General features: G+C 37.2%; 1 protein-coding gene across 3 annotated transcripts in view; it reads right to left on the bottom strand.

Annotated features, from left to right (window-relative positions):
- Positions 1 to 22,888, bottom strand: part of Ndufa12 (NADH:ubiquinone oxidoreductase subunit A12) — a 58,919-nt gene extending 36,031 nt beyond the window's left edge. For all 3 annotated transcript variants that reach the window (XR_013440387.1, XM_078052990.1, XM_078052989.1), the window contains exons 1-3: positions 22,730 to 22,888; positions 21,596 to 21,678; positions 16,932 to 17,019 (exon numbers count right to left, since the gene is read on the bottom strand). Coding sequence is in view for 2 of the 3 variants with exons in the window: in XM_078052990.1 (XP_077909116.1) it covers positions 16,932 to 17,019; positions 21,596 to 21,678; positions 22,730 to 22,815 (257 nt within the window). In the remaining variant the exon portion in view is untranslated. The remainder of the gene's footprint in view (positions 1 to 16,931; positions 17,020 to 21,595; positions 21,679 to 22,729) is intronic.

Here is a 22,888-nt window from a genome sequence, read left to right as displayed (position 1 = left end):
GAATCACTCTAAGCTGAAGGTGTAGCTCAGTGAGTGGTAGAGCACTCACTTAGCATGTATAAGGTCTTGGGTTTGATCCCTGGAACTGTAGAAAGAGAACAAAAAGAAATACTCTAATCATTTAGTAGGTAGAGAATACTAGCGTGTTCTAAGAATCCATCTGTTGGGAGGTGGCTGTTGCAGAAGTCAGGCAGGAGATAACTGAGGCCTGGACAAGGATAATAGTTATGGGGGTAGTGATGAGATATGGAATATATTCAGAAAATAAAGTGGGGTGGGAGGATAAATAGAAGACGTACTGAGAAGTATGATCAATGCATGAAAAATGCATGCATGGAAATATCACAGTGATTCCCATTAATTTGTACAATAAATATGTGTTAATAATTAAAAAGAAAGTAAAGCAGAAAGAACTTGCCGATACACAGTAGAGAAAGAAGAGCAGAGAATGACCCTTATGTTTCTGATGTGAGTGAACAAGGGTCATTTGAGTGCTTAGGAACATTTTGCTTGATAGGTTTGTTAGTCTAACTATTCACTGGGCATTTGAAGAACTGGAAAAAAAAATCAAATATGTTAAATTTATAAATGTAACCTAAATGCTTAAAGGAATGTAATTAACTAAATTTGCAAATGCTTATAACTGTCTAGGAGAATTTAATCCTTTCCATTGGAGTTTATGAAACATTCATCAAAGAACAAGAGGAAATGATTGTTTTTTATTTTTATGCAAAAAGTATTTAGTATACTAATCTTGTTATCCTATTTATAAATTGAACCTAAAGACTTAAGAAGAAACAGGTTTTAAGACTTACAATTGTAATAGCAGGGTGTTAATTTTAAGCCCAAATTGCCTTTCTATATACAAAACCCTGAGGCACTAAAAAACTCAAATTGACAAGCAGAAAATTTAGTGAGTTGGGAAAGATGTCTGTGATATATTAAATGAGAAGAGGAGGAAGCAGGTCACAAAATACTGTGCATATTATGTAAAAAATGTACATGTACATTGTTGTATATAATCACAAACTTTCTTCTAAAGAGGGTATGACCAATAAACTACAATCTGTTCTCCTCATTGTGATCCTTCTTGGCCGGTGTGGTGGCCTGCACCTGTAGTCCCAGCTACTGGGAGGCTGAGGAAGGAAGATCTCCTGTACCCAGGAGTTCAGGGTAAGCCTAGGCAATATTGAGATACTCCAACACTTAAAAATAACAACAACAAAATATTGCATTTCTATGCAAAAACAAACCATTAAATATTTGTTGAATCAGTAAATGAAAGTTTAACAGTGCTTGCTTCCAGGCTGAGAAAGTATGAGTTTATTTGTTTCTACCTCATTTCTCTGGATTTCCAACCTTTTCCAGGACAACTCTTATAATCAGATTTTGTGTGTGTGTGTGTGTGTGTGTGTGTGTGTGTGTGTGTGTGTGTTTGTGTTGGCAGGAAATTTTTATGTGGTAGGTCCAGGGCCTCCAAGTACCCCCATCTACTACCGAGCCACACAACAGCCCAGGAAAAAAGTATTTAAAAATAATCAGAGGGACTGCTTTAATAACATGAAACATTACTTATAATATTCATTAAAAAAATAAAACTGAATATAATATGAATACAACTACAGTAAAAATACTTTAAAAGAACTAAAGGAAATATGTGGTTCTCTTAGGAGGCTGTAATGATCACCATCCCTTGTCAGTATATTTATAAACTTTTCTGATTTTTCCATGTCTGTTTTTGCTTTTCTGCAGTGCTGATGAAACCCAGGACTTTACACATGCTAGGCATACACCCCCAGTCTCCACATTCTTAAAAAGAAGAGATTCTATACAGATTCAATGAACTTCATATTGTCATATTACATGACACTTCTCTGTCATTATCTTACTCAACCTTTTGGCAACAATAAATACAACCTGTCTTCCCTTCCTGAAGTACTAAAACTCTTTCTTCTACCTTGCTAACCACTTCTCATTCTTCTTTGCTGGTATGACCTATGCCCTAAGTTTCAGATTCATATATTTAACAGTTTACTTGACACATCTATTCACTCGGGCTTCTAACAGGAATGGAAAACTTACTAAATCCAAAAGGAGACTTCCAATTCTTATCTTTCACCCTTCCACCACCTTCCCTTCTCCTAGTATGCCCATGTCAATGAATGGTTCCAACACTACGGTACCAATCACTCAAGTCCAAAACCAATAAATCATCCTTGATTCCTCTGTCACCTACACATAATCCTCCACCTGTCATCCTAGTTCTTTACAAAAGCTTCTAGAACACATCATGCCAACTGAAAAAAAAGTTGACCACAATGATGTTGGATATCCTCAGTTAACCTTAAAAGGACAAAAATATTTATTAGTTTCACACTGACTCTAAAAAAATCTTTAGGACAAAATTATTTTCTTTTAAAAAAGAAACTTTTAACATACACAGTTATTATTATTTCTTTTCTTTCTTTTTTTTATTTTTGTGGTACCAGGGATCAAACCCAGAGCCTTGTACATGCTGTGCAAGCACAAAAACCACTGAGCTGCATCCCCAACCCTTAAAAAAAATTTTATTTTGAGGCAGCATCTCACTAAGTTGCAGGGGTTGGCCTTGTCTTCCTGCCTCAGCCTCCCCAGTAGCTGGGATTATAACTGTGTACCACCGTGTCCAGTTATATACTGTTATTTTTTTAAAGAAGATATTTATGTATTACTTGAGTAATTAAACATTAATTTTAATAAGAAAATCAATCATAAGAAGGAGAGATAAGTGCATTACACAGAGAAGGAACATATTACTTAGAAATGAACAGAAGGTGCCACCAAGTGGGGAAACAGTATATTTAACATAGAGAAAAATCAAAGCAAGCCATGTTTTATTTTTAACTTGGCTCAAAGGAATTCAAGCTACCAATATTTCAAATCACACACACACACACACACACACACACACACAAAAAAACTTTATAAAAGTAAATGAAAACACTAATTTTAGACTGATATGCACAAAACAACCCAAACTTTCTACCTTTCCACACTCAACAAATTTTTACGTCATTGAGTTTCATGTAGAAACTACTTACTTATGTGGCTTTTATATCCTTCATTTTATGCAGAAGTTAAAGACCATAACAAGAAAAATAAAGGCTTTTGGTGCAACCACTTTGGAAAGCAGTGTGGAGATTCCTCAGGAAACTTGGCATGGAACCACCATTTGACCCAGTTATCCCACTCCTTGGTCTATACCCCAAGGACTTAAAATAGCATACTATAGTGACATAGCCACATCAATGTTTATAACAGTTGAATTCACAATAGTTAAACTGTGGAACCAACCTAGATGCCCTTCGATAGATGAATGGATAAAGAAACTGGTATATATACACAATGGAATATTACTCAGCATTAAAAGAAAATAAAATAATAGCATTTGCAGGTAAATAGATGGAGTTGGAGAATACTATGCTCAGTGAAGTAAGCCAATCCCCCCAAAACTAAAGGCCAAATGTTTTCTCTGATTAGTGGATGCTGATCTATGAGGGGGTGGGGACAAGGGAAGAATGGAGGAACTTTGGATTGGGCAAAAGGGAGAGTGGGGAGGGTTTTTGGGGGTAAGAAAGATGGTAGAATAAGATGGACATCATTACCCTAGGTACATGTATGATTGTATGAATGGTGTGCATCTACACTGTACACAGCCAGAGAATTAAAATATTGTACTCCATTTACGCTTTGTGTACGATAAATTGAAATGCATTCTGCTATCATGTACAACTAAGTAGAATAAATTTAAAAAATAGAAAAGAAAAAAGGAAAAAAAAGACTTTTGCAGATGGAACAATTAACTAACTTCAAGATAAAATAGAGGGCTGAGAATATGACTCAGTGGAATACACTTGCGTAGCATGCTCAAGGCCCTGGTTTCAAGCTCAGTACTGAAAATAAGTAAAATAGAGATTAAACAAAAGTGGAACAAAATGATATTTGTTACCTACCTAAATACTTTCATGGCTGGGGGTATAGCTCAGTGGTAGAAAGTGTACTTAGTAGGTGCAAGGAGCTAGGTTCAAGTCATCTACACCAAAAATACAAACACAAAACAAAAATGCTCTTTTGAGAATATTCTATTCAATTAAATAAATAAATTTCTGAAGAATTCCTGTTGCTAATCCCATAAAAAAATAAAAAGTAGGAAAATGAAAAGGTGCTTTAACAAAAACAACAGACACTAAATTATAGTACGATATTAGCCCACCAGCTAATATTCACAAAGTGCCTATAAACTCCAGGAGAACAAGCACCACACATGTTTTTCTCACTAATGTAAATGATATGATGGTATTTCAACAGATGAATAAATAGTCTGTAAGCAGAGTGCCGTGCTAGGTTCTAGACATAAGTTTCTTATTTTCAAGGCATAACTAGTTCCATTGCTCATCCAAGACATCTGTACCATCATATATACCTTTTGTTTACTGGTTGCTAGCAGATTCAAAGCAAATGCCTCAAGACAAAGGTAAACAAAATGAATCCATTTCCCTGAAAGATTTCTATTTTCCCCCCACAAGATTACAGAGAATTAAGTAAACACTAAGTGAGACAGAGATGGTGACTAAAAATCTTCCTTAATTATATCAAAATCACTAATGTCTCCAAAGGGAAATTCAGCACCAGGTGAAATTATTCCGCTACTAACAGACATGTCAAAAGACTATCATTAGGGGGCTGGGGCTGGGACTCAGTGGTAGTGCACTTGCCTGGCATGTGTGAGGCACAGGGTTCAATTCTCAGCACCACATATAAATAAATAAAATAAAGGTCTATCAACAACTAAAAAAATATATATATATAAAAAAGACTATCATTAGGAGCAGAGGCTGAGGCAGGAGGATCACAGGTACAAGTTCAGCCTGGGCAACTTATTAAAACTGTCTCAAAAAAAAATAATTGAAAGGGCTGGGGATGTTGGTAGAGTGCTTCTCTAGTATGTAGAGTGCTTGTCTAGTATGTATGAGGTATTGGATTCAATCTCCAGTGCTACAAAAAGAATACCATAAGACACCCTTGACACCTGAAAACTCGGAACACAGGACAGGAACCACAGCTTGCCAGATGGGCAACATCAGATGTTCTTCTGACTGGGAGTCTTTGCAGTTGTTCATGCAGGTGACAGCTCACCTGGCTACCTGGGAGCTATGTTCTTTAACTCTCTACATGACACAGCACAAGCTCAAGGGACATGAGAGCCACATCAAACAGGTGCAGGAGCTGCCCTGACTTAAAAGCTTCATGCTCCACAATGGCCAATGTCTCGAAAGGTACATGTCAGTCTAAGAGCAATAGTACTCAGGCAAGCCTAAACACAGCCAACTCATGAAGCTTTCATAATCGTCTCAATCCAGACGCAATTCACCAATCAGAGGTCAATTTTATCTAGCAATACGATTGATACAAAATCTATCTGGTTTTCAGGAGCAACAGAGCAAAGCATTTAACTGAAGGTCATATTCTCTTTACCATTAATTTGTGATGTTCAACTGTATATTGTACTAAGTAAGATCATACTGAGGCTCCTATCTCCAGCATTCTTCTCCATCCTAACTTCCAGACTAGTTTTTTCATCCGAATACTCACTATGGTGTCACTATGGTGTGTCTATAAGCACAATAATTTTTTGGTGATACTGGGGATTAAACCCAGGCCCTCATTCATGCTAGGCAAACGTTCTACCACTGAGTTATGCCAATAGTCCAAAAGTACAACTTGCTAACTACCCCTTCCACATCTGCTTTCTCACCACAATGCTTTCCCCATCCCAGTTACTATTCTAATAATAATTGAGATAAAAAATGTTGACATTTAGGGCTGGGGACATAGCTCAGTTGGTAGAGTGCTTACCTTGAATGCACAAGGCCCTGGGTTCTAATCCCTAGCACCACAACATAAATAAATAAATATATAAATATATATCTTAAAGTTCACAAGGCACTCAAAGAACTCAACAACAACAAATCTGATTTTTAAAATGATCTGAATAAACATTCCTCAGTATAAGACATACAAATGGCCAACTACAGAAAAAAACTTTGAACATCACTAATCATCAGGGAAATGCAAATCAAAACTAAAAATGATCCGGCATACTTGTGCATGCCTGTAATCATAGCTACATGGGAGGTTGAGGCAGAAGGATCGAAAGTCTAGGCTGATCAGGGTAACACAGAAAGACCTTGTATCAACATAAAATTAGAGATACAGATCAGTGGTATAGCACTTGCCCAGCATACATAAGGCCTTGGGTTCAATCCCCAGCATTGCAAACAAAACAAAAACACCAAAATGAGATATCATCTTACCCCAGTTTGATGGCTTTTATCAAAAAGACAATAACAAATTCTGGTGAGGATACAGAGGAAAGGAAAACTCAAAAACTGTTGGTGAGAATGTAAATTAGTATAGCCATCATGGAAAACAGTAAACAGTAAAACAAACTATGGTATGATACAGCAATTCCACTACTGAGTATGTCCAAAGGAAATGTAATCAGTGTATCAAAGAGATATCTGCACTCCTATATTTACTGCAGTACTATTCACAAAAGCCAAGATCAACCAAGGTGTCGACCCATGATGAATGTATAAAGAAAACGCAGTATACAGACACAACAGAATATCATTCAACTACACAAAATGATGAAATCTTGTCATTTTAAGGCAACATGAATTGAACTGGAGAATATTTTGCTTAAGTGAAATAAGCCCATTACAGAAAGACAAATATAACATGTTCTCCTTCGCACATGGATGCTAAAAGTTGATTTCATAAGTATAGTAGTTATTCCTAGAGCCTAGAAAGAAGGGGAAGATGGAGGAAGAATAAAAGGAGGTTATGTAACAGGTACAAAAATGGTTAGATAAGAAGAATTCATTCTAATATTTCATTGCACAGTTTGGTTAGTATAGTTCACAATAATTTATTATATTTTTTATAAAAAAATTAGAAGAGAGAAGTTTGAAGCTCCCAATACACACACATCCCCAAAATAATTAATGATTAAGGAGAGGGAAATGCTAATTACCCTGATTTGATCATTACACACTGAATAAGTGTATTATCATACTGAACCTCATACATATACAATTACTGTCAACGTAAAAGATTCTGAAAGCTATGCATGACTTTTTCCCTCTCAAAATCCAATCAATCAATCAGTACATTTTGTTAACTCTCTTACTTGAAAATACATCCCTGTATCCCTGTGGTAGGCAGCCTGTAAGATGGCTTCCCATGATCACCTCTTCCTCTATTTCATACTTGTGTAAGGTCCTCTCCTTGAGTGGGAACAACCAACTGCCTTGTTTCTAACAAACTTCTGGGATTAAGTTTAAAAACAGTGGGGCTTCTGCGTAAGATGTTCTTTCCATTTATCTCTGATTACTGGCTCTGGACAGGCCAGCTGCAATGTCATGTGGTGGCGTGGGCCTTTCCACCTGTGAGAGACCCTGAGCAAGAAGCACTCAGCGAGATAGTACTTGAATTGCTAACCCACAGGAACTTTGAGTTAACATCTATTGTCTTAAGCTAAATTTGGGATAACTTGTTCTACAATAATAGATTACTACAATCTCAAATTTTTACAGCTTGTATCACTAGCAAGGATAGTTAGGCTTCTATCATCTCCTGCCCTAGCAACTAATTATATATAGTAGCTTACTGCAGGATTAGCCTGTGTGGCAGCACCTGCCTCACTCTCTTCCTTTAGTCTTCACAGCAACCAGAGTCCAAAAGGCAGCAAGCAGGGCCAGCACGTAGGCATCTGTGCTTGGTATAGGCAGGCACCTAGCCCAACAAGGTGTGTCAGAACCTGTAGAGGGAGAAGGGTGTCCTCAAGGTGGGAGAGGGGGTGGCAACCTAGTGTGGGGTGGTGGAGACAAAGTGGGTAAGGAGGAAGTTTACTGGGGGGAGGCAGAATGGAAGCCATGGGAACTTAGTTACATAAATAAAATTGATCCAACAAGTAACTTCATGAAGAAAAAAGATATGGAAAGGGAGAAGGGATACTGTGTTAGCAGGCACGAAAACAACATTAATTTAATTGGACATCAGAGCTAATGAGTAGTAATATTTTGAAAGGAATCTTTAAAAAAAAAAAAAAAGCAGGTCTCAACAGTGGGCTTAAAATATTCAGTAAACCATGATGTAAACTGATGTTCTGTTAGACTTTCTTGTTCCATATATAGACCACAGGTAGATTTCAGTATAATTCTTAAGGGCCCTGGGATTTTCAGAATAGTAAATGAGCACTGGCTTCAATTTAAAATTACCAGATGAATTAGCACCTTACAAGAAAGCCAGTTTACATTTTTAGACTTTTAAGCCAGGCATCGACTTCTCCTCTCTATCTATGAAAGTTCTAGATGGCATCTTCTTCCAATAGAAGGTTGTTTTAATGTTGAAAATGCAGTGTAGCCACCTTCACCTTTATTTCAAGTAGATCTTTTGGATAACTTGCAACAGATTCTCCAGCAGCACTTGCTGCTTCATCTTGTTCTTTATGTTATGAAGATGCTTCTTTTCTTAAACTCATGAACCAACCCTCTGCTAGTTTCCAATTTTTCTTCTGTAGCTTCCTCACATCTCTCAGTCTTCAAAGAATTAAAGAGAGCTGGGACATTTCTCTGGATTAGGCTTAACGGAATGTTGTGGCAGGTTTGATCTTCCGTTCAGACTACTCAAACTTTCTCCCTATCAGAAATAAGGCTGTTTTGTTTTCTTTTCATTTACGGGTTCACTGGATTGACACTTTAAATTTCCTTCAAAAGTTTCTAGCTGAGTGTAATGGCACAAGCCCATAATCCCAGTGACTTGGAAGGCTGAGGCAGGAGGACTCCAAGTTCAAAACCACCCTTAGCAACTTAGGCCCTAAACAATATCACAACTTTTTCTTTATATTCATGACTTGGCTTATTGGCCCTAAAGGCCTAAGCTTTTAGCCTATCTCAGCTGCACATGCTTTTCTCATTCAGCAGGGGTGAAGGGAGGGGTGGAGAGGTGGGTTACCAGGGATTAAACTCAAAAGGGATTAAACTCAAAAGCACGTGGCCACTGAGCCACATCCCCAGCCCTATTTTGGTATTTTCTTTAGAGACAGGATCTCTCTGAGCTGCTTAGTGCCTTGCTTTTGCTGAGGCTGGCTTTGAACTCTCAATCCTCCTGCCTCAGGCTCCCAAACCACTGGGATTTCAGGTATTACTTCTAGCTTTTGATTTAAAGAGAGAGCAGTGGGGGCTCTTGCTTTTACTTGAGTGATTAGAGGCCATTGTAGGGTTACTAACCAGCCGAATTTCAATATGTAATTTTTCAGGAAAGAGGGAAGACTGAGAGGGAGAAAGATGAGGAAATGGTCCCTTGATGGAGCAGTCAGAACACACAATACTTGCTGAGCATGGCGTCATGTACCTGCCCCAGGTAGCCACGAGGCAGAGGCAGGAGTATCACAATTGTGAGGCAAGCCACAGCAACTTAGCAATATCCTGATTCTAAACAAACAAACAAACAACCAAAAAAAAAAAAAAAAAAAACCTCACGTACACACAATACATGTTGATAAAGTTTAGCAACTTACATGAGCAAGGTCTGTGGCACCCCAAAACAACTTCAAGAGTAACATCAAAGATCACTGATCACAGATCACCATAACATATATAAAGAAAATATTATGTTTTGCAAGAATTACCCAAAGTGAAAAAAAGACAAGAAAGGAGCACATGCTGTTGAAAACATGGTGCCAATAGACTGGGTGGGTATAAGGTTGCCATCCCAGATTACACATTGAACAAAACTTCAATGTGTAAAAAAAAATGTAGTATCTGAGAACTGCAGTAAATAAAAGCACAATAAGACAAGGCTACCTGTGTATTTATTTTCCCTTGCTTGTCCTGAGAGCATCTGGGAGCACTGAAATCCCAAGAGCAATGAACATACCTTGCATTCAGATTTTAAGTTTTAAATTACCATTCTCCACTACAAAAATCATGCAAGCAAACAGAGGTCCCTTGGAGAAATAGCTATTTCCAAAGCTAAGAAAGGAAACTGTAAGGAATATGGAAGATTTTGAGTCAAAAAGCAAGAAAATGCTCCTAGAATGATGGAAACATTTCAAAAAAACCCAAATGCAGTAGGAATGGGTTCCCACTTAGTCAAACTGAGATCAATTTGAGCAACAAAAAACTACAATAATATATTATAAGCCACTGATTAACATAGGTTTTGATACTGAAATAAATAATAATAAAGTTTGATGACTAATGGGATATATAACCTTCAAATATCTCCCCACAAAATGCTAATAAATTACAAAAGGACAATGAATTAACTTTAGAACGGAGAAACCTGGCAGACATCTCTTAAGTAATAAAAGCTTTCATTAATAACCAAACCATCAAAATTGAGAGCTACTTTATAGAAAGCAACAAAAAACATGGCATTGCTTCTGTGATATTTCTGTCAAAGAAGCAGTCTGAACCTAGTCTTAATGAAACATTCAATAAACTCACATGAAGGGTCATTTTACAACAACTTTAATGTTATTTTCAAAGGTGTGAAGGTCATGAAAACCAAGAAAAAGCTGAGAATCCACTTCAGTGTGAAGGAAACTAAAGAAATATAAACTTCCATGAAACGTATGATGAAATATTGCTATGGACATGCTGCGACAAAAGGTGAAACTTGAATGGGTTCTGAAGATTAGGGAGTAGCAGCTGAAGTTCAGAATATGCTACCTCAAAATGTGCTGCTGTGGCATATTGACTTTTTGAGTTGAAGGTATTTGAAAAATAGCAGGTACAAGAAGAATGCTTTGATTTTGCTTCTGTTTCTTTTTAGTTATTGATGGATCTTTATTTTATTTATATATGGTGCTGAAAATTGAACCCAGTGCTTCACACATGCTAGGCAAGCGCTCTATCACTGAGCTACAACCCCAGTCCTTCCTTCTGTTTCTTAAAAGCAGGATATAAAATTGCCATGTAAAAATGCCCTTCCTATACCAAAACGAGAGCACTGCTCTTCTTCAAGGAGGGGAAGTTGAGGTGGAGGGAAATACATACAAATAAACTTGTTAACCCTATTTTATTTCATCATCTCATTTACAGAAAACCTGAAAAACTTAAATTGAGCAAGAAATATACCACTTTTGGTAACTGAAATATTTATGTTTTTAGAGTTCTTCTTTTGAGATATTCATTCATATTAATTCTATCACTTATAATGATAATAAATTATGTAATAAGCTCTAAATTATGATTTACATTCTATTTTAATGCACCTGTGTAAATTTCATTAAAATATTCACTGAATTGAAAACTTGGGACTTAATAGGTTAAACTAATGCTTATCTTCCTAGCCATTCTTCATCCAATTGACTATTCTAGCCCAAGTCAGTTTGCCTTGTCACATTTTCAAAATGCACTACTCTTCAAACAATTTAGTTTTTGCAGTCTAGACCCTAAATGTCTCCCAAAGTTTAGGTGTTGTTAAAGGCTTGGTCCCCAGGACGGCACTAAAGGGAAGTGGTGGAAGCTTCTAGGGGTGAAGGCTAGGGGGGAAATGAGACTAGAATTTAGGATTAAGAGAGAGAGGAAATGCCCAGGAGCAACTGAGATGCAGAAGTGCTCAGAAATAACTAATCCTTCAGTAGAATGAGGGAAATATGCAGGTACAGGGAAAACTGGTGAGAAGCTGTGCAATTCCATCCTGGCTCCACCTCTAGTCCAGCCCCCAGCACTAGACTGCTATAAATATTAACATCTCACACCAACAGATTGCTGTCTCTCCCCTCTGGAGACAGTCCACGTTCAAACACACCAAAGGCATCTCTCTGGCAAGTGCCCTCACTTTCCCTTGAATATGTATCTAGCTTTCTAAATAAACGTCTGTCTATGCCTTAAAAAAAAAAAAAAAGAGGTGGGACCTCTTAGGAGGGCTTTAGGTCACCTTCAAAGTGATAAGGTGACTCTAGCCCCTTCTTCAACCTTTCTTTTGCTTCCTTCCAATGAGGTGAGTGGTTTTGCTTTGCCAATGTACTCTATTTATTTATTTTGTGGTGCTAGGATTGAACCCAGGGCCTTGTGCATGCTAGGCAAGCACTCTACCAAGTGAGGTAAATCCCCAGCTCCAATGTACTCTTGTCATATTGTGCTTCCCCATCACAGGCCCAAAGCCATGGGGCCACTGATCATGGACTGGAACTTCCAAAACTGTGAGCCAAAATAAGTTAATCATCTGAGGTATTTTGTTATAGTGATGGAAAGCTGACTAATGCCTCAGCATATAAGTAGTAAACAATAGTGTATCATTTAGTCTTTATTTTCTTATAAGGGCTCGTGTCATGCAAAAATTCTATTAAATAGGGCTGGAGGTGTAGTTCATTGGTACTGTGCTTGTTCAGCAGGTGTGTAACACTGTATTTGATACCAATAAACAAACAAAAAAGCCAAAAAAATTATATTATATACATTTGTACACTTTTCTCCTATTAATCTGAATTTATGTCAATTGAATGCTCAGGCCAACGGAAAAGCCCTAAGAGGATAGGTGCAAAATTTTGCCTCCCCTATATGGCAAATTATTTACTGATAGTTATATAGGAGAATATACTTGTTTGTAGAAATTATACACTGAAGTATTTAGGAGTGATGAGACATCATTTTGGCAATTTACTTTGAAATGATTCAAATACTTGTAATGGCTCTGAAAATCTGGATTGTTCCATCTAAAAAAAAAAAAAAGTAAATCAGATCACATCCTATCTACCTTACCTTCCAATGACTTCCAAAGAATTTTTGAAAAAAAGCCAAGATGTTTACCGTGGCTTACAAGATGTACATGATCTGACCCACTTGCTTCTCCTATCTCATTTATTAACATCTTCCCTGCACTCATTACTCCAGATAACTGACCACTCATTACTCCAGATACTGTTCTTTTAACAGACTGAGCAATACACCTCAACCATACAAGGTTTTTGTACTTGTGATTCCCTTTGCTGGGAATTCTTTTCACCCCTCTTCTAGATCTTTCCTAAAATGTCACTTCCTCAAAGAAGCTTTCCCTGACGCTTATCTTCCTTACATTTATTGTTATCTCAAACATTCCACATATATGGTTTTCTGCCTCCTTCCATGAGAGTAAGTACCATGTTTTACTCAATATTGTACCCTCAATGCCTACAGTAGTGGTAGATAATCAGTAAGTAGTTAAATGAACAAAGATAAGATGCATTTGTTACTCACTGCCTTTTGTGTACAATAGTATCTAGCCACCTAATTAAAGATAAATCAACCAAACTTCAAATTTATTCATGAATTAAAGAATCCACAAATTAAGAATTCTATAATGTATTATACCTAGCAGAGGCAGAGTATGAGAAACAAACAATTAAGCCTCTCTAATACCACTTTTCCTTATGAAAACTCAACATAAACCTTTAAGCTTCCCATACAAATAGGGTCATTAAAGGTACTCGATTTTTCCTGTAATTTTAACTGAGCTTCATTTCACATAATTTAAATCAGAAACTCTAATCCTATCTTCCAAAATGTAGACCATGAGCATCAATGTCAGATTAGCATATTAAAGGAGATAAATGCCAACTTGAACTCAAATAAACAAAACTAGGAGGATACCTCAACTTCTAGAGCCTGTTTCCCACTTTATGTGGTCTGATAGTTCTCCTCACAGATGTGCCCTCAGAGGTAAACCTCTTAAATCTAAAACCACAGCTCCCTAGACATTAACAGAACCACAGATTATTATTTCTCATTAAAAACATTGGGCTGGAGTTGTGGCTCAGTGGTAGAATGCTTGCCTAGCACACGTGAGGCACTGGGTTCAAACCCCAGCACCACATAAAAATGAAATAAATATATTATGTCCACCTACAACTAAAAACTAAATATTAAAAAAAAATCCCCAAATAAAGTCCCAAATGTAGCACAAGAAAGCTCCTAATCAGTGTTGCTTTCTCACGTTAAGAACTAATTAACTTGAAGATACCAACACTCCCACCTGGACACAGTTGCACAATCCTGTAATCACAGCAGCTCAGGAGGCTAAGGCAGGTAGACTGCAAATTCAAGGCCAGCCTCGACAACTTAGGGAGATCTTAAGCAACTTAGTGAGACCCTATCTCAAAATAAAAAATAAAAAGGCCTGGAATGTAGGGATGTGGCTCAGTGGTTAAGCATCCCTGGGTTCAATCTCTAGTACCAAAAAAAAAAAAAAAAAAGATGCCAAGACTCTAAATTCATGCAAATAGTAGACCAGTTTGAAAACTGGTTCTTGGTGAAATCTTACAGACATGTTTTGCTTAGCCAACAGCATTTCTGAGAAACTCTTTCATCCAATCAAGTAGACTATTTAAGTAAAAAATTCATTCCTCAGTTGCATTAGCCATATTTTAAAGTGCTCTGGGACACATGAAGTTAGTGGTTACCCTAGTGGACAGCACAGATATAGAACATTTCTGTCACTGTGAAAAGGTGTGTTAGATATGCTGTATTTAAATTTCTGAATACTTTTTAAAAAAGATTAACACTGGGGGCTGGAGTTGTGGCTCAGCAGCAGAGTGTTCGCCTATCACATGCGAGGCCCTGGGTTCGATCCTCAGCACCACATATAAATAAATAAAGGTATTGTGTCCAACTACAACAACAAAAAAAAGATTAACATTGAAAAAACAAGAACTCTCACAATGAAATAAGATTTCCACCTTCTTTAGAAAAATCATCATCTGGAAAACCTTAGTGGAATTTTTACCTAACGGAATGAGCAGAGTTGAACAGGGCTGCTGCCTTCTTTGATGCAGGGTACTTTTATGCTTTTCGGCTCACTGTGGTTTTCATTACTACCTACCGTATTATAACATGAACTTGGAGAGGCTGCCTTTGCTAAATTAAGTAGTGACCCTTAGGCCTGAAGATGTCCTATGGGTAACTAGGCCTGAAGATGTCCTATGGGTAACTAAAAGCAAAATAAAGCATGGTATCCCTGCCTTCTTTTGTATCTTTCTCCTTTATCACCTTGAATTTTGGGTTAGTGATAAAGGAGAACCCTACTTAGTTCTACACGCAAACATACAAATCCTTTAAGGAGTGCTTACCTAAAAACTAGTAACACAAGGTTTATTAGCTCTAAATTTATCCAATCTATTTCACCCCCCCTTTAAGACTTAGCATCTTGTTTCAGACTCTTGGAGTGGTACCTAGAAGTCTTCAGTCACTGTCCTACATATTCTAAGAAATCAACCCATGATGAGACTGCCCCTCTAAGCAGAAGCAATCATCTCATGGGAATAGAACTGTTCCCTTCCAGGATCACAGTTTTGATAAACACTCTGAGCAGCAAGTGGAAATTGGCCCCCTCAAGTGATAAGAGCTTCTTCAGAGCCACCTAATAGAATCAGAACTGAGAGAAGGATCAACAAGAGAACAATTTGACCAAGACAGCTTGGTATATATATACCTCTTACCCCCTGCCTCAATTCTTCCTCTATTTAAAATTAAAGTTTCTATGAGCACCTGAAAGACAAGACTGAGATGCCAAATCTCTGCCTTCCTGATGTGGCCATTTTGACTAAAATTCTTTTCCTGCTTTTCACCATTACCTTTTGTTTGATCTTGTGGGTGAGTGGCTAGGCGAGGTCTATTGAAACCCCTGATGCCTAGACTCTAGTAATAATATCTGGACTTCACTCCTTTATGTTACATGCCTGGGTTTCTAAGCAAAATGGAACTATTTCTGCTAATTAAATTCAACTAAAACAAAATGCCATAGCCTGCCTGACATATTTATTTCTAGTTTTTTGGTGAGATTTTTTAGACCACCTAGAAAGAATGTCCAAAGTTCAATTGTATGTCAACCAAATGGTTTTATTTCTGCAATCTTCAAAATAGTTAAGTACTTTGCTTGGTAACATTTCATTCAAGAGCATTTAGCATTAGATTTAAAAATATGCATATTATAAAAATAGCTTATAGAGACCTAAGGAATTTTAGGGTTCTCATTTTACAGATGAGGAAACTAAGCTTCAGAAAAATCAAGAAACTCATATAAAGTCAAAATGCTAGAGAAGATCAGAACCGGGGTTCTTTTCACCTTTCCCCTACAAATAGGTAATACATACCACACCATTATAAACCCCAATATATATGTGATGTTGGCATGTTTCTACCAAAAGAGTTACAATCTCAGCTACTTGAGAGGCTGAGACAGGAGGATAACAAGGCCTGCCTGAGCAACCTAGTGAGACACTGTCTCAAAAAATAAAATAGAGGATGAAAACCAATGTTAGCACACTTGCTTACAAAGCAAAAAAAGAAAAAAAGAAAGAAAGAAGAGAGAAAGAAAAGAAAGAGCCTATGTTTTCTCCTGTTGAATTTGGGCAGAGGTTTCTAACTGCTTTAACCAATGGAATACAGAAGTGATAGTAGATGATCCAAGAACAAAATAAGGCACTATGGCTTCTGCCCAGCTTGCTCTTCCTCAGAGTACTTGCCTAAGGAAGCCTAGGCAACATAAAGGTAGCCCAATTCACAGCCTCAGCTATGCCCCCAGCTGACAGTCAGCATTAACTGGCAGGCGTCAGGTGAAGAACTCTTCAAATGATTTCAGTTTCCCAGCTGAGGACCCAGACATCTGAGAATCAAGAGACAAATCATCCTTGCTTGGCCTTGTCTCAACTCCTCACCCACAAAAATGAGAGACAAATAATTGTTGTTTTAAGTCACTAAGCTTTAGGGTAACTTGTTATGCAACCATTGTAATTGGGTTAGAGTCTTTCAGACTATCAATGACTGCCTTATAAATATTCAATAAATATTTGAGTAATGAAATATTGCCCAAGTCAAATGAAATAAAATGGTGGCTTAGCTTACCATTCGGGAGGCACCATGCTTCCATCCACATCCCAGAATGTGTTTTTGCCATTCATTTCAGTAGTATATATAACCCATCGGTGACGGCCTGGGTGGAAAGATGTGAGGAATAAAGGAAATCCTTTTTTTTTAAGTAATAAATGCATGATATCAAAGAAGACATCCTTGGGCTGGGAATGTGGCTCAGGCAGTGGCGAGCTCGCCTGGCATGCGTGCGGCTCGGGTTCCATCCTCAGCACCACATACAAACAAAGATGTTGTGTCTGCCGAGAACTAAAAAATAAATATTAAAAATTCTGTCTCTCTCTCCTCTCTCACTCTCTTTAAAAAAAAAAAAAGAGAAGACATCCTTGTTATTAAAATATTTTTATGTCCTCTTACATAAGAGGACTATGAGAGGGATAATACCATGGGTGTATTAGTGAAGGCAAGCTCCAGCAGTGTGGCTGGCAAGCTTTATCAAAAGCCTGTCTGCCCCCAAGGCAAGATCTCTGAACCAGGGATTAAGACAACTCAAAGATGTGGGTGGGGCTCTGACCTTTCCCAAAGGGAAGAATCCTTGCTTCTCCCCAGTTCCCTGCAAAGGGCAGTAACAGAGAAGTTTACCGGAATGTATTCACAGCTGCTCAGTTTACTCAGAAAAGTACTCTTCCTGAGATCAGAGCAGAATGTATTCACAGTAATCATACTTGAATTATGTTTCCATACAAATATTAAAAAAAAAACATTTCTGATCCTTTTGAAAAAATATGAACTATATATAATAAGCAAATGTTATAAATGATAGTTAGGTAAGTAGGACAGTTCATATCATCAAAACAGTATAGCTACATTTTTTAAAAATATATTTATTTATTAGTTTTTTTAGGTGGACACAATATCTATATTTTATTTTTATGTGGTACTGAGAATCGAACCCAGTGCCTCACGCATGCTAGGCGAGCGCACTACCACTTGAGCCACATCCCCAGCCCCATGGCTACATCACATTTCTGTGGTATAGTTGGCGGCTTAACCACTGCTTACAAAACTGTTTCTATTGGGTTCTGAAATAAATACCCAGGTTTCAATCAGGGCTTTGTTACTTACTATCAGGCAAACATTATAAGCTTCAGTTTCTTTATCTATTAAAAGTAAATGACTATTTCTACATCTTTTGGTTGCTGTGAAAATTAAATATCAAACGCATACACATAGTTCAATATTGGGTGTATAAATACCCAATACATCAGGCACAGGAGTGTACACCTATAATTCCAGTGACTTGGGAAACTGAGGCAGGAGGATTATAGGTTTGAGGCCAGTCTTAGCAACTTAGTGAAGCCCTGAGAAACACAGCAAGAACCTGTTTCAAAATAAAACAGGACAGGGATGTAATTTAGTGGTAAAGTACCCCTGGGTTCATGAGTTCAATCCCCAATACCCCACCACCATCTGCAAAGTAAAGAATAAATAGTAATTCCCTTTACCTCTTCCTCACTGCCACTTACCCTAACCCTCAAGTTGGGAACATTAAATTTACTCCTATAATAGATCTTAAACCAATAAGCAAAAGGTAATCTGCATTTAGTTTACAGGGTTTTCCTAGGTGAATATAAAATCAACAAAGATTGACTAATGTTATTTATATATGACCTTGTTTATTAAAAGAACTACAGATATCAATATATATTTTCAGTTTGGAGAAATCAATCTTTTTAAAAATTTTTTAATTGATTTTTTAAAAAATAAATGACAGCAGAATGCATTACAATTCTTATTACACACATAAAGCACAATTTTTCATACCTCTGGTTGTATACAAAGTATATTCACATCAATTCATGTCTTCATACATGTACTTTGGATAATAATGATCATCACTTTCCACCATCCTTGCTAACCCCCTGCCCCCTCCCTTCCCTTCCTATCCCTTTGCCCTATCTAGACATTCATCTATTCCTCCCATGCTCCCCCTCCCTATCCCAATATGAATCAGCCTCCTTATATCAGAGAAAACATTAGTTTTTTTGAGATTGGCTAACTTCACTTAGCATTATCTTAAAGAAATCAATCTTAAGGACAGATATGTAGGAGTAAAGTATAATCCTATGAGGCAGGGAAATATGAAGGCAGATGCAGGAAACCTTGAAAAAGGTTTCATATATTAGGCAATGACAATAGAATTAGGCTCCAATGATAGACCTGGGCCTCAAAAATCTAACATTTTGATAGACATCAAACACAATATATTTATCCAAATGTTAGAATTCCACAATCAGACCCAGCAATTCCACTTCCAAGAATTTATTCTTAGAATATCTAAATGAATATGAATGTAGTTATAAGCAAGTTCCCTGTAGCAAAAAGTAGAAGGCAAGCTAAATGTCTATCAACAGTCAAGAGTTTGAAAAAATAACAGTTCTTCTATAGAGTGGAATATTGTGCTAATTAAAAACAGTGCTGTGATTATTTTTTAAATAAAAAAACAAAACTAGGTATTCAAACAAAAAAGAACACTGTAGGTTCATTTAGCTAATAAGGAAAAATGATCCATATTTTTTAATGAAAAATATTTCAGTTTACAAATATGCATAATATAATCCTATAAATAAGTGTAGGTTTATACATTCATATATGCATAATATAATCCTATAAATAAGTGTAGGTTTATACATTCATTAGAGTCTTAAGTATCTAAGTACAAGCTAATTAAAAGAGGTATTTGATTACAAGGGGAGAACATTCTTTTTTTTACTTCATACACTAAATTTTAATGTTTTACAACAGTATCATTTTCTTAAATTAGCAGAAATGAAGATAGCTGTATTTTCAATGAAGAAAGAAGTGAAAGAAGAAAGGAAATTAACTTAATCTTAGTTTACAACAGTGATGAGCAGAAAGAATATTGCCCTGGGCTCTGCCACTGTTTCTATTACTTGGTTAAGTCTCTTTGGTTAGGACATTTCTTGGACTTTGGTTTCTTCACTTATAGAACAATAGTTTTTAGATAACCTTTTACAATCTGTTCCAAGTCTAAAATTCTATGGTTTCTATATTGAAAATAGTATGGTTATAGAATATGTAAGAAGTTACTTAATTCTCATAGACCAAACTGCATTCAATGTAACCATAGCATGGTTTCTATACTCCTAAGAAATATCTTTCACTGTCTAGTGATGATGACCTAGTTCCTCATTTGAAAAAATGGGGGAAGTGAGGAGACTAAAGTATTTGCCTCAAAGAAATCTTGAAGATTAAAGTAGTTGATGAATGTTATTTGTTTAGCATAGCACCTAGCTTTGGTAAACACTCAATAAATGCTAGGTCATTACTTCACATTATACATTTTTCCCTTGGATGAAACTAGTTGTTTTTTCCTCTTTGATACCTTTCATCTCAATCAAGAGAATTTTTTTTTGAGAATCTTTTTCTTATTACAAAAACAACAAAAGCACGTAGTAAAAAAAAAAAAATCCAACGATTCAAGAAGGTAATAATAATAACAATAATAGCGCTGATATTTACTGAGCACATATGTACCAAGCATTAGGCCCGTGGTTCTCCGGCAATTTTGCCTCACAGGAGGCAAATATCTACAATGCTTGTAGATATTTTTGGTTGTCACACCTGTAGAGAGAAAGTGCTACTTGCACCTAGTAGGTATGTGCCAAGAATGCTGTTGCCCATTCTACACCTGGGACAGCATCTCACGACAAAGAATTATCTGGCCATGGTGTTAGTTCGAGGTTGAGAAACCCTCCATTAAGATAAGTTCTTCCTGTTCTCTTTTGATCATTTTTTAATACAACTTTAGATGAGAAGACTGAGGCTTAGTTAAGTTAACCAGGTCACAAAGTTATAAAATGGAGGGACAGAATATTGAACCACCACTGTCTGATTCTAAGTTTCTTGTGTTTGGAAATGTATTATGTAAACCAAGAGTATATATTTTCTTCCTTTGAGGATACCAAACATCGTTCTGCAACTGGAGAACTTTGCTATGTATATCTTTAACATCTTTGTATATAAAATTATAGGTATATCATTTTATGAGAGAGAGAGAGAATTTTTTATTATTTATTTTTCAATTTTCAGTGGATACACATCGTTATTTTTTTTTTATTTTTATGTGGTGCTGAGGATCAAACCCAGCGCCCCGCACATGACAGGCAAACGCGCTACTGCTTGAGCCACATCCCCAGCCCAAGATATATCATTCTTAATAACACAAAAGCATTCTAAAAAGTGTTTAAATTCATCATTATCAACTTATACATGATAATTTTGCTTTTGAGATTTATTACTAAAAGCCTGCTTCAATAAGTGTCTTTGTCTCACAAGAATATTTATAGGATGAATTCTTTTAAGTGCTGAGACAAAAGAGGTAAATGTAGTATAATTTTTCACAAATATTGCCAAACTGTCCTCCAAAATGCCTGAATCAATCTATTCTATCCCTTTCCCCAAACTGGGATATGTCCCCATGGAAAAGTCCCTCTAACATTGTTAAGTTGCATTCTTGTAATATCAAGTGAGGATTAGCATTTCTCATACTTTTGTTAATCATTTAGTTTTTCTCTATTGAGTTTTTCATTTTTTTCCAAGTAACAGCTCCTTTGTACGGTATGAAAAATAGACTCGTATCAAATCCCAAACCCAAATGCCAAAAATACTGCACTCACCAAAAAATTGCTTGTTGTCTTCATAGTATTTGTTTCCATATTTGTCTTCCCCCACTAATGTACCAACTCTCACATCATTTGCTCTGTAATTATCCCAAAGAAAACAGACATTTTAGAATGATTCATTGTTCACAACAAACCAAAATAAAGTGAGAATACCAACTTTCAGACACAAAGGCTGTTACATCAATTAGAAAAATGAGTTGCTGTGGATGGTCACTGGTTGTATACTTCTCGCCTTCACCTCCAGGCTCTTGCCACTTAATACTGAAGAATCAGCTTTCAGGTTAATAACTCTAGTCTTAACTTAGCTCATGCTACCCCCACCGTCCCAGTATCATGCAGACAGGATAGGAAAAGATAAACTAATGCAACTAATGCGCTTAAATTACATTAAAAATACAAATGTAACATATTCAAATTATAGGACTTTTATTACTCTCCCTGTGCAAACATGTTTGGAATAAGCAAATCCTCCAGGAAGTCAGGGAGCCAAAGTATTTCGTCTTTTATTTATTTACTTTTTTTTTTTTTTGTACTGGGGATTTATCCCAGGGGGGGAATTAACCATTGAGATACACTCCCTGCGCTTTTAATTTTTTGAGACAGGGCGCTAAATTGCTGAGACTGGTCTCGAACTTGCAATCCTGTCGCAACCTCCCAAATCGCTGGAGTTACAGTTGTTTGCCACCGTGCCCGGGGCTTCATCTTCTAAAAATGATTCAAATATTTCTTGGTTCCTTCATTCCACTAGGTCTCCAAATCGTTTTCGGGGAACATGTGCCCGTCAGGGATGTTTGGAATAGTGAAGACCATTTTGGTTATCTCCCTCAATCACTTAGCGCCCAGGGAGGGAACTGATAGTTCAAGGAAAAAACTTTCCCAAGGTCACCATGTGAACGTCTCTGATAATGCTCATTACACTCCAGGAGGCGGGGGTGCTCCATCTTTAGAGATGGCTTCAGTTCTGACCTGTGGACGCCCGGGACAGACTTCGACCCGGGGGTTGTAGGCAAAGATTGGGCCGGCTGTCCTTGAGATTCTCCAAGGTGACCCAAGCCTGGGACCCTCCTCAAGGAACCAAGCAATGCAAATCCAGCCCCAGAAACCAAGAGCATAGCTCTAGACGCATACCTGAAGAAAACTCGCAAATAGCCACGGAGACCGCCGTGGCCACTGACCTGCTGCAGCCCGCGTTTCAGGACCTGCAGCAACTCCATCTTGCCTGGCAGGCCCCGCCTTCCGGGTGCGCGGTGCAAAACCCACCGGGCGGAAGCAGGCACTCAGCCGCAG

This window comes from Ictidomys tridecemlineatus, chromosome 6 (assembly GCF_052094955.1).
Source record: "Ictidomys tridecemlineatus isolate mIctTri1 chromosome 6, mIctTri1.hap1, whole genome shotgun sequence".
In the NCBI taxonomy this organism is placed as follows: Eukaryota; Metazoa; Chordata; class Mammalia; order Rodentia; family Sciuridae; genus Ictidomys; species Ictidomys tridecemlineatus.
The sequence above is the reverse complement of the archived record's forward strand: the minus strand, read 5'-3'. Positions and strand labels throughout refer to the sequence as shown.